Source organism: Macaca mulatta, chromosome 7, assembly GCF_049350105.2.
Source record: "Macaca mulatta isolate MMU2019108-1 chromosome 7, T2T-MMU8v2.0, whole genome shotgun sequence".
Taxonomy (NCBI): domain Eukaryota; kingdom Metazoa; phylum Chordata; class Mammalia; order Primates; family Cercopithecidae; genus Macaca; species Macaca mulatta.
Window position 1 is genome coordinate 169343814 of NC_133412.1, and position 12773 is coordinate 169356586.

The 12773-nt window shown below is 46.1% G+C and overlaps 1 protein-coding gene across 3 annotated transcripts in view; it reads left to right on the top strand.

Annotated features, from left to right (window-relative positions):
• The first annotated feature begins 3048 nt into the window (after positions 1-3048).
• The window catches only part of C7H14orf132 (chromosome 7 C14orf132 homolog), a 48582-nt gene continuing 38857 nt past the window's right edge, over positions 3049-12773 (top strand). For 2 of the 3 annotated variants that reach the window (XM_015144455.3, XM_077941679.1), the window contains exon 1: positions 3049-3232. In XM_015144455.3, the coding sequence (XP_014999941.1) occupies positions 3206-3232 (27 nt within the window). In that variant the 5' untranslated portion in view covers positions 3049-3205. Of the gene's footprint in view, positions 3233-5017; positions 5166-12773 lie in introns of all 3 variants that reach the window. The other variant, XM_015144457.3, reaches the window with a different exon arrangement.

A 12773-nucleotide genomic window follows, 5' to 3' on the forward strand; every position in this document is an offset into this window, starting at 1 on the left:
AAATTTTTAAGAAAGGCACCATGAAATGATTTCAGCAAAAGATTTGCAAGATCTTTATATAGAAATACTAAAGAAAAATTAAGCATATAAAGAGATATGGCATGTTCTTGAAGAGAAATATTTGTTATCTGTAATATGTCAATGATACCCAAAAAGAGTTAATAGAATTGTGTTCAAGCCCAGGTTACTTGGGGGAGCTGACGAGGTCACCCTAAAATGTATCCAAAGAGCAAAGAGCCACAGGTAGTAAGGAAACAAAGAACGCAGTGAGAAAACCTGCTCTCCCATACATGGATTAGCATGAAACTAGAGTAACTAAATCAGAATAGCATTAGTATTAGACAGATGAACAACCAATGGAACAGAACAGCCTAGAAACAGACTCATGGCTAGATGGACACCTGACAAATTTGGTGTTGCAGATCAACAGAAAAGAGCCGATCTAGTCAATATGGGGCTGGAATAATTGAACATTAATATGAGAAAAATAAAATTGCTTCCTTACTCCCGCCTCACACACAATATATCAGTTATACAAGGCTGAAATATGAGAAAAGGTATTTAAATTTTTACTAAAATACTACAGGACAATATCTTTATGGTCTCAAATTGGCAAATAATTTATTAAACAAGGTCTAACTATAAAAGAAAATGTTAATAAATTTTGACCAAATTAAAATTATTTACTTCTGTTCATGAAAATATATAATAGAGTGAAAAGAAATGTAAACATGAAAGATGATATTTAAAAACCTATAACTAACAAGACTAGTATCTAAAACATATACATACTTTTCCTGAGTCAATAAAAAAACAATAAGCAAAATTTTAAAACACGCACGAAAGACCTGATGAAAGGCATTTCTCATCAAAGGAAATGAAACTGATCAATAGGTGTGTAAAAGATGCTTAGTGTCATTAGTAGTCAGAGAAATGAGAATCAAATCCAAATGAAACACTACTTCATCATATCATATTTGCAAAATTAAAAAAAAAATCCTAACAATACAAAGTGTTGGTCAATGTGGAGCAATAAGAACCCATGCCTGCTATAGGTAGGATAATAAAATGGGTGAAACCGCCTTGGAAATCAGAAACTGGAAAACAATGGGCATCTATTAGTAAAAGCACAGAGGAGCTGACCACAAGATCCAACTGTTCCATTCCTGAGGACCCCTTGCACCTGTGCATCCGAAGACAAGATCGAGAGTGTTCATAGCAGCATTTTTTTTTTTTTTGGCATTATCAGAAAACCTGGAGATGACCAAAGTATCCATCAAAGGGCTAGTGCATCAATAAAAACTGTGATAAAGACATACAAATGGGACATTGTGTAGCACTGAAAAACAATGGACATCAACTACACAAATAATGCTGAGAAAGGAACAGAGAAGACATGGAAGAACAAATTTAGAGCAATTTAATTTTTCTACAAAGGGTTAAAGCAGGCAAACTATAAAGGTAAAACTATAAAGGAAAGCAAGAGAATTGACATGAATGAATACTAAATAGGATGGAGGTGACCCTGGAAACGGGGCAGGTAGGAGATGCCTTAGGAGAGATACACAGTAGGATTTGAAGACTGTTTTTTATTGTTCCATTTTTTTAACCTATGCAAGGCTATATTATATTTCAAATTGCACACACACAACATACATGCCCTTTGATTGTGAAGTATGACACTTCACAATAAATGTACATATTTCTTACAGCAGATAGGGAGCCCTGGACAGTCCTGGGCAAGCTGCTCTGCTATTGGCCACAGGAAGGATGGAAGGAGGTGGACGGCTGTTGGCATGGATTGTTTGGGCATGCCCCGTGTGGATGACGCTGGGAGTGGCAGGAATGATGGGTGTGGCGAGCACAGTACTGACTAAAAACAGGGAGGGAAGGGAGGGCCAGGGAATTGGAAGGTTTAGAGACCAGAGGAGGAAGGGAGGAGGCAAGCATGACGGGAAAAGTGAAGAGAGAGAAGAAAGAGAAAAGTGGTGGGGGGCGGGTGGAGGAGAAGGAGAGAAGGAAGAGGAGGTAGAAAAGGAGAGAGAAAGGAAGGGAAGGGAAAGAAAGGAAAGTTATAGGAAAGATGACACTGAGAGCCTTCTATAAGTCAGTGAGGTTCTGGTCCCATTCCCACAGCCACAGTCCCTGCTGGGCCCCTAGCTGCTGCGGGACCTTGAACAAACCCCTCCATCTCCCTGTGCCACAGCTTCCTTGCCTGTGACAAAGTCTGGGAGTCCCAGGCTGCCCCTCAGAGAGGCTCATGATGACCATGAGTGTGAAGTACCTGGAAGAGATACCACCCGAAGGGATCAGTGGTACTCTACACACACACACACACACACACACACACACACACACACAGTTCCCCTTACTTGTGGCAGCTGCATGAGTTTCGATACTTGTTTGAGCAGAGAGCCATAGAGTACCCGCTGTGCAACTTGAGCACCGTGCAGTCCTCGAAGACACCACTCACAGCCTCATCTCTATTGCATGATTAGCCATGTTAGGGCTCTCATTTATTGAGGACACCGCGTGCTGTATTCCCTATCTCATTTAATTATTCGGTTCTGTATTGTCTTTTCACAGATGAGGAAATCTAGGCTCAAAGACACTATCTTGTTCAAGCTGCACAACAAAACAGAGCTAGGATTAAACCTCGTTCTGCTCAGATGCCGAGCCGGGAGCACACTGGACTCTGGGAGGAGCGTTGGCGTGGAAAGCCAGGTCACTCCGATCTTGGTCCCCAAGAGAAGAGCTGCCCACAGCCCCGGGTGGGTTGGGCTCAACTGCACGGGGCGGGGCGCCAACAGCTCAGGACTTGGGTTCCAGGCTGGTTTTTGCACCAATCAGCGGGGCGGCCTCGGGCCTCAGTTTTCCCCATCCCGCGCACGAAGGGAGGCGATTGTGAGCGCTTGGGGTTTCTGACGGACCCCGCCCTGGGGGTGGGGCCGGGAGTGGTCACGTGGAGGGGCGCCCCGTCCCCCGAGCCCCGCCCCGCCCCGCCCTCCCCCGCGCTCGGAGCCCTCCGCCCAGTAGCTGTCTGGAGCCAGAAGCCCAGAGACAGCCGAGGGCGCCGTGCGGGCTCCGGACGCTAGCTGCTCCGCCCGATCCCCGCCAACTGTGCAGGCTGCTGACCCGCAGCGACAGCTGCAGCATCGAGGACTCGAGCGCGGGCGGCAGCAACAGCCGCGGCGAAAGCGACACCATGGATCTCTCCTTTATGGCCGCGCAGGTAACGGGGCGCCCTCCCCACGCGCCCCTGGCCACCAAGTTTGGGGAGGTTCGGGGCCACGGTCTCGCCCTCCACGTTGGGACTGGGCAGTGGCGCCCTCCCGCGATCCGCGTTCCGGTCCTTTGTCCCGAGCCGGGCACCCCCACCTGGTGCACGCGTCGGGGGCGGCGATCGCGGCTCTCCCGGGGTGCGGCGGGCTGCGCGCCCCGCACCCCCGTGGCTCGAGCTGTTCCCACTCGGGCCCCTCTCTCTGGCAGGGAGGCTGCGAGGAGCCTGGGCAACCCGAGTCGCCCCCTTCCTGCCCATCCCCCACTGTTGTCCCCCTTCTGGGGTCCCGGAGCCCTCCAAGACCGGGGCGGCTCAGACCCGCGCGAACGCGGATGGGCGCACAGTCTGGCTCTTCCCCGCTCTGTTTTGCCGAGGCGCCGGTAATCTGTCTCTTGCCGGTGACCTCGAGCGCCCCCTCTGCCGCCGCCCGAGGAAGCCGCTGAGACCCGCTTTGTGACCGTGACCCGCCAAGCGTCGACGCGCCGCGGTCATTTGTCCTCTTTTGCTTTGTGTAGAGTCTAATGGAGCCACCAGTGCCCAGCGCGGCCGGAACCCTCCCCCGACACAAACAGGCTCCCAATGGCTGGAAAAACAAATCTCTCACAGCTTGAATTTTCCTCCAGCGGAATCCCCTGGAGTTCTGAGCTTGGGTGATGATTCTGTTTCTGTGCCTTAACTCTCTTGAGCCAGAACAAAGACAAATCCCGGATTTCTCCATCCGTCTGGGGCACTAGAGAAGACCCAGAGCTGGCTCCAGGGAAGGGCTGCATTTGGCTTGGGAGAGTAAGTCCCAATCTACCAAAGCCACGTCTTGCAACTTCTCTGGTTGTGTTGGTTGGTTATGGTGGGAGCAGAGAGGTCGGGAGGCCACCCAGGCTCCCTTCTGTCTCCATGGTGTGTGGCAGGGACCCCATCTGCTGCTGTTTTCTTTTACAGGGAATGACATTTGAGGGGACGCTTTCTTTTTCCCCAAGCTTCACCTGTAGTGGAAGCCTGTTTGAAAAGTGACAGCAAAATCCAGGCTGTGTGTTGGCAGCGAGTCTGTAAATGGAAGCAAAAAAGGTGCAGAAGCCCCAAGTTAGCTCTGGGGGTCTAGATCCTGGCTCTCTGGCAGCCTAAGTGTTCCATGATGCTAATTGCCCTTCTGAGTATTGCTGCCCCCCCCCTTTTTTTTTTGCCTGATTTTACATCTCCTGTGCCTAAATTCATACTTATAAATATTGTCATGTAAACATCATTTTAGATAATGATGGTTTTAGCTGCAGGAAATCTAAGGAGGCTTTCCGGGATTTATTTCTAGAGTGGAGAGGAACTGTGTCTGCCTTCCCCTCTGGATCCCACCGAACCTCCGGAATTTCCATGGTTACAAGATAAATTGATCCTTGCTAACCCTGGAGCTGGCTGGAGCATCAGTGCTGCCATGGCAACTTGACAAAATAAACACAGGGCTTTTCAACGTCTTTAGGCAGAGTCTGCCCAGAGACCAGGTTCCTAGTTTTCCTTTTTTGTTTACAATTCACATTCCACTTGGTCAACGTATTCTCCTTGACACATTTTTGACACTGATTACATGCGCAGTACTGTGCTAGCTACAAGGGACAGAAACATGAAGTGCCACACACGTGAGAACAGACCCTAAGGTTTGTTGGGCACCTACTAAGTGCCAGATGCTGGATACTTGGCATATTTTATCACAGCAAACCCTTACAAGTCCATGACGGAGGCCCCATTTTACAGGTCAGGACACTAAACGAGATTAAATAATTTGCCCAAGGACATGCCGTTTGTAAGGAGGAGAACTGGATTTCAAATCTGAGTCTGAGTGTCTGCAAAGCCACTGGGGTTTCCACCTTATTGCTGCAGCCTGAGAAAGATTTGATGTAAGGTACAGTACAGATCTATTTCAGAGTGATTTCTCTCTTCTCCTCCCTCTGGGAAGTGGTCTTACTATTGTGCCTTTCTAGTGGATTGCTTTCTGTTGTTGATTCATCCCATTATGCCCATAAGGATGGGAACTGTTACTTCACTACCTGCAACACTTCGCAGTGCTTGGCTGGAGTAAGTGCTCAGACCCTGCCCCTGGTGTGTCCTGTGGCCACCAGGTGAGGGTGACAGTCACGGTCTCCCTGTGCAGTCTTTCCCTCAGCAGGGAGCAGTTTGCAGAGAAATGTTGGTGCATCCATCCACTTGCTCAGCAAATGTCTAGTACCTGCCTTGTAATAAGCTCCGTGTCAGGCACTGGGACAGGGATCCTGTGGGACAAACTTGAATGGAACGTAGATTTTCTTTCTGCATGCTTATCAAATCTTGGAGAAATGATGGGCCCAGTCAAGACCCAAAGAGGGGAATGGCTAAAGTGCTGGATTGAAGAAGGTGCCCAGCACAAAGTAGGTCCACAAGTATTTGTTGGAGGATTGGATGAGGACCAGATGTATGTTCACGAAGAGACATTAACAGGAAAAGACGGTGAATTCAAAGTGTCAAATGCCAATGCCACTGAACAGCTGTCATCATCAGGACTTTGAGAATGGGGGCTGTAGATGGATTAGAACTATAGGCATATATCTCCTGGTGGGCCTGGGCTTTAAGACTGTTCTAGGTGGAGAGGTATCAAGATAGGTAAGCCCAGGAAATATTCATAGAGTCCTTCAGAAAGTTAGAAGATAGGGGTGCAGGAGGGCTGAGAGAGAGAGGCCAGGGCCAGATTATAGAAGGTGCTGATTGCTGGGGTGAGAAGTTTGCATCTAATTGGTAGGCAGTAGGAGCCATTGCAAGTTATTGAGCAGGGGAATGGCATAGAGTTGGAGCAGTTCCTTGGGAAAACCTCAGCCCCTGTAGAGGAGAGAAGCTGGAGGGATGCCTGGGGCTGGGCGTGCACACTTGTGTGATTAACTAAGTCAGTGAAGCCAGATCCACGTGACTCCAAGCCCACGTTTCTTCTTACCCATGTTGTTAAATGTGATTCGTTTTTGGCTGAAGAAGACCCAGAACACATAAGCCATTTTAGAAAGATTTTCCACTCGGAAGCTAAGCATTAAATAGATATCCTCATTGGGTGTACAGAGTAGACACCAGTTATCTGGCAAATCCTCTTATGCAGAGACACCCTCCTTGGTGCGGTATACGTGGCTGTGTGACAGCGTAAGAGAGGCTGCAGGCACTGAGGGTGTGCTCATGGGCCCCATCTTGCTTCTGAGCCCTGGAGGCTCCTGGTTGCCCTCTCCCCCACCCTGGAAACACCCCAGCCCCACTCCACACAGTCCCTGAGTCTCTGGAGAGTCTGGAGGATGTAAACAGTGAAAAAGGGCGTCCATTTCTCTTTGACCAGGCGTGGCCAAGAGGACAGGGTCACCTGGGCGCCCAGTGGACTGGGGATAAGGGGAGAATCAGTCTTTTAGGACTGAGTCCAGAATCCCTGTGTCATTGGTGGGGTCACCCATGTTCGAAGACAGCTGCTGTGCATTTCCTCTCTCCCTCCTGGACACGCTTGCTGCCCACCACTTCAAGAGCTGGAATCTGATTCTTCTCCCCTTAAATCTGGGACTATCTTTGGTGAAGAGAAAGTGTAATGGCTTTCTTGGTGAAGAGAATGCAGTATTGGTGACATTCTGTGGTTAAGTCCTAAAAAGCCTTAGCTTCCACTTGGGCCTGTTGGGACGCTCACTTGCTCCAGGGGAAGCCCACATCATCCAAGAAGTGCAGTGACACAGAGGCCATGGTGCTGGGGGAAGGGAGCGAGCATTTCAGGAACGTTCTGCAGGTTAAGCCAGCACGCGTTACGGGGGATTGGCGTGGACAACAGAGACAGGAGGACTCCTTTGCTTGTTCTTACGGTGAAGGACTCCTTTGCTTGTTCTTTCTCCTGTGAAAGCATGCCTCGGGCGTAAGAGCTCAACCTTATTTTTGTCTTGCACTGTCTCGTCCCTGTAGTGAGTGGTTTCAACCCAGTGGTTCTCAAATGTTGTTGCCATTAGAATCACCTGGGAGCTTTCAAGAGTCCTGTTTTTGCCCCAGTGGTATCAGCTGGAACAGCAGGGGCTGGAGTCCAGGCTTCTAGCCTGTAGCTTCCTCCGAACTTGTCTGGTGCCTCCAGGCAACTTGGTCACTCTCTCCTCTTGGGATTTCATCCTGCAAGGGCTTGTTCAGGTGGCTTGGGCTTCCTCCCAGTATGGAGGTCCCGGGGTTGTTGCTCTTCTTGCATGGTGCTGGCTCCCCGAAGAGTATTCCAGCAGTTCTAGGTAGAAGCTGCAGGCTTACTAGGACCTGCCTGGAAGTCCCAGAATGTCATTAACACTACATTCTTTCAGTCAAGAAAGTCTCCAGGCCAGCCCAGATTTAAAGGAAGGAGAGTCGGATTCCAGCTCTTGATGTAGCGTGTGTGTCTAGGAGAGAGGGACAGAATGGATGGTCATTGTCCTTGGGGACTGGCTACTACCTGGACCAAACAAAACAGGTGTGTGGGCTGGATTCATCCTGGGGCTGCCAGTGTATTATCTCTAGACTAAAAAACGGTGTGTAGAGCTTGGCAAAACCTTAAAACACTGCCAGGCCCAGTAGAAAAGTCACTTATTTATTCCTGAGGAGGTAGGCCATGACCTTATTAGGCTGAACCATGTGAAACTGCTGACATCTGACAATTTTTGACCTATCAAATGACCATTTTATTTGGTTCAAATTCATACTGCGGAGATCCAAGTAGGCTTCCTGCGCTTGAGGAGCTGGGAATTCCCCCACCTCTCTCTTCCGCCTGTCTCTTGGAATCTGGCCCTTGCTAGGTGGGAGGATTCAGTCTCACCTACATATTTACATCATATTAACACTGGGCCTGTCCTTCTGGGAGACACCACACGTGTATCTAATCACAGCTGAGATGCTGGCATATCCCCTGCTAATTCCCCTTCTCTTTACCCCCAGGACCTTGAGAGGCTCAGTTAATTTGCATTTCTATCATTTTTCAGGAGGAAAAAGACACAAAAGACATCTCTTCGAATTGGAGAGGTGATTTTTTTATCTCCTGAAACTCTCTTAGCTATGGGGAAGGGCCTCATTCTGACAGATACGCAAGAGACTAGCAGAAATTGTCCATCCCCAGAGGAACATATTACTGTCCAGAAAAATAGAATTCCGCAAGAGACTAGCAGAAATTGTCCATCCCCAGAGGAACATATTACTGTCCAGAAAAATAGAATTCCGCAAGAGACTAGCAGAAATTGTCCATCCCCAGAGGAACATATCACTGTCCAGAAAAATAGAATTCCAGGGAATCCGGCAGTCTGCTTCTTGGAGAATATTTTCTTCAGCCAATGAGTGCTTCTTTTCCTTCGAGCAAGAATTATCATTAAAATACAAATTGTCTGTTATCTTAGGGCTTGTCTTGTTGTCCTTCAGGTTTCCATTGCAAAGATTTAAATATTTTATCCTTCCAATTAGACCCGCTTCAGGAGAGAGTACAAGGCTACATTTTATGCAGAGGTGTAATGAGCAGTTCAAGAAGTAAACATTCCAGTGATTTTTGTAGACTAATTTTCTAGTGTTTTAAGATTTCAGACATTTGACTTGAACAATGGAATCTCACAAAGCTAAGAGAACTGGGACATATGCGGGTGGACGGCAAGTCTCCAATGAAACGCTTGAGTGTTTAGGGAGCACTTGCTGTGTGCTCTGTTCTGCTGAGGTCCTGTACCTCAGCTCTTTCTACACTGAGGTGATGGAGACCCATCTGTGTTCACTCCCTCCTCACTGTGTCCCCTCAAGACGTCCCTGTACCTTCCCATCACAGCTACCATTCAATGATGCCTTTGAGGTACCAGACAAACCCTGTGCTGAGCAATACACAGAATCTCACCGAATCCTTGCAGCGGCCCCGTGGAATAGGCACATTCAGATCCATTTTATAGGCGAGGAAACTGAGACTTGGAGGGCACATAGCTGGGGATCAAACAAAGGCCTCTGCATCACATCAGCCTATTATTTTTAAGAACTTTTTTAAAGAGATGTTTTAGGTTCACAGAAAAATTGAGAGGAGGGCATAGAGATTTCTCAGATGCCCCTCTGCCCCTGTTTATGCACAGCCTTTTCCACCATCAGCATCCCCACTGGAGCTGTGCATTTGCCACAACTGATGAACCTACATTGACACATCAGAATCCTCCATAGTCGCTGGGCATGGTGGCTCATGCCTGTAATCCCAGCACTTTGGGAGGCCGAGGCAGGAGAATCACTTGATGTCAGGAGTTCAAGACCAGCCTGACCAACATGATGAAACCCTGTCTCTACTAAAAATACAAAAATTAGCTGGGCGTGGTGGTGGGCACCTGTAATCCCAGCTACTTGGGAGGCTGAGGCAGGAGAATTGCTTGAACCCGGAAGGTGGAGGTTGCAGTGAGCTGAGATTGTGCCATTGCACTCCAGCCTGGGTGACAGAGTGAGACTCCATCTCGAAAAACAAAAAGAAAAACAAAAACAAAACACTCCAAAGTCCATAGTTTACATTAGGGTTCTCTCTTGGTGGTGTACATTCCGTGGGCTTGGACAAATGTATAATGACGTGCATCCACGTTATAGACAGTATTTTCACTGGCCTAAGAGTCCTCTGGACTGCATGTATTTACCTCTTCCTCCCCTCAACCCCTAGCAATCACTGATCTTTCTACTGTCTTCACAGTTTCACCTTTTCCAGGGTATCATAGTTGGAATCATTCAGTATGTAGCTTTTCAGATTGGCTGCTTTCACTTAGTAATATGCACTTAAGGCTTGATAGCTTTTTCTATTTTATTTTTTATTTTTATTTATTTTTTATATTTTTGAGATGCAGTTTCACTCTGTTGCCCTGGCTGGAGTGCAGTGGCATGATCTCAACTCATTGCAGTCTCTGCTCCCCGGGTTCAAGTGATTCACCTGCCTCAGCCTCCCGAGTAGCTGGGATTACAGGTGCATGCCACCATGCCCAGGTAATTTTTGTGTTTTTACTGGAGATGGGGTTTCACCATGTTGGCCAGGCTGGTCTCAAACTCCTGACCTCAGGTGGTCTGCCTCCCTTGGCCTCCCAAAGTGCTGGGATTACAGGTGTGAGCCACTGTGCCCAGCCTGCTTTTTCCATTTTAGTACTGAATAATATTCCATTGTCTGGATGTACCACAGTTTGTTTATCAGTTCACCTATTGAAGAACATCTTGGTTGCTTCCAAGTTTTTGCTTTGCTTTTTGAGATGGAGTCTTGTTCTGTCATCCGGGCTGGAGTACAGTGGTATGATCTCAGCTCAATGCAACCTCCACCTCCTGGGTTCAAGCAATTCTCCTGCCTCAGCCTCCCGAGTAGCTGGGATTTCAGGTGCCTGCCACTACGTCCAGATAATTTTTTGTATTTATGGTAGAGACAGGGTTTCGCCGTGTTGGGCTGGGCGTGGTGGCTCACGCCTATAATCCCAGCACTTTGGGAGGCTGAGGCAGGCAGATCACCTGAAGTTTTGGCAATTATTAATAAAGCTGCCATAAACATCTCTGTTCAGGTTTTTCTGTGGACATAAATTTTTAAGAGCCTATTTTAAAATCCAATCTAACAATCTCTGCTTTTTAATTGGAGTGTTGAAACTTTTATTTTATTTTATTTTATTTATTTTGTTGAGATGGAGTCTCACTCTGTCACCCAGGCTGGAGTGCAGTGATATGATCTCAGCTCACTGCAAGCTCCGCCTCCCAGGTTCACACCATTCTCCTGCCTCAACCTCCCAAGTAGCTGGGACTACAGGTGCCCACCACCATGCCCAGCTAATTTTTTTTTTTTGTATTTTTTAGTAGAGATGGAGTTTCACCATGTTAGCCAGGATGGTCTCGATCTCCTGACCTTGTGATCTGTCCTCCTTGGCCTCCCAAAGTGCTGGGATTACAGGCATGACCCACCGCTCCTGGCCAAAACTTTTTATATTTAATGTGATTACTGATATGATTGGGTTTAAATCTACCATTTATTGTATTTATTTTCTACTTTTTCATCCTTCCTTTGCTCTGTTTTTCTTCTTTTTCTGCCTTCTTTTGGGTTGGGAAATTTAAATGTTTCCATGTTATCTCCTCTGCTGGCTTATTAAACACAACTCTTTGTTTTGTTAATTTATGGTTGCTTTTGTATTTATAGGATAGATCTTTAACTTATTACAACCTATTAAAAGAAGGCAGAAAAAGAAGAAAAACAAAGGAAAGAACAGATGAAAAAATAGAAAACAAATACAGTAAATAATAGATTTAAACCCAACCATATCAATAATCACATTAAATGTAAACAGTTTAAACACTCCAATTAAAAAAGCAGAGATTGTCAGATTGGATCTGCAAGTAATAGTATGCCACTGTACATACAGAAAGAACTTTAAAACAGTAAAACTCTATTTCTCCCTTCTTAGTTTTTGTGCTATTGTTGTTTTACTTGTACATATGTTATAAACCTCAAACTACATTGTTATTATTTGTTGAAAGTCAGTTTTCTCTTAAATGGTTTAAATAGTAAGAACAATTTTCATTTATTTTCCCATGTTGTTATTATAGCCAGTGCCCGCCCTTCGTTTGTGCAGATCCATGTTTCTATATGGTATCATTTCCCTTCTGCCTGAAAGACTTTTTTAGTAATGCAGAAGTGCTGATGAATTCATTCTTATATCTTTTGTATGTGTGTGGGGGGAAAGGGCTTTGTTTTTTTAAAGTTTGTTTGTTTGTTTGTTTTTTCCTGGGTATAGAATTCTAAGTTGACAGTTTGTTTAAAGATATTGTTCCATCATCTTCTAGTTTACATTATTTTTAGTGCAAAATCTGCTGCCATCCTTATTTTGTTTCTCTGAACGTAATGCATCTTTTTGACATCTGGCTGCGTCTAAGATTTTTTTCCTTATCATTTTTTTTGGGCAATTTGATTATGATGTACTTTAGTGTCATTTTCTTCATGTTTCTTGTGCTTGGAGTTTGGAGAGTTTCTTGCACTTGTGGATTTATAGTTTGCATCACTTTTGGAATTTTTCTGCTATTATTTCTTTGGAGATATATATACACACATACGTCTATATATGGAGATATATATATATATCTCCATCAACTCAGGGAGTCCATTGAGCCCTGACTGAGTTTCCTGCTCCATGGCCTGGAAACTTTCCACAGGCAGTAAACTGGAGCACCTGTATGGCTCACCTTGCTAATTTCCCATCTCTCAAGGGTCACTGTCCTTCATGTATGTATATGGATATACATATGGATATATATATGTATACGTGTGTGTGTATATATATATTTATAGTTCTGTCTTCTCTCTCCTCTTCTTTTGCCACTAATACGCATATATTAGGTCACCTGAAGTTGTCTCACTGCTTACTGATGCTCTCTTCTCTTTTTTTTGGTCTTTGTTTCTGTTTGTGTTTTATTTGGATAGTTGTTATTGATATGCCTTCAAGTTAACAAGGTTTTCTTCTGAATATCCAATCTGCTATTAATAATTGCACCACCCAGTGTACTT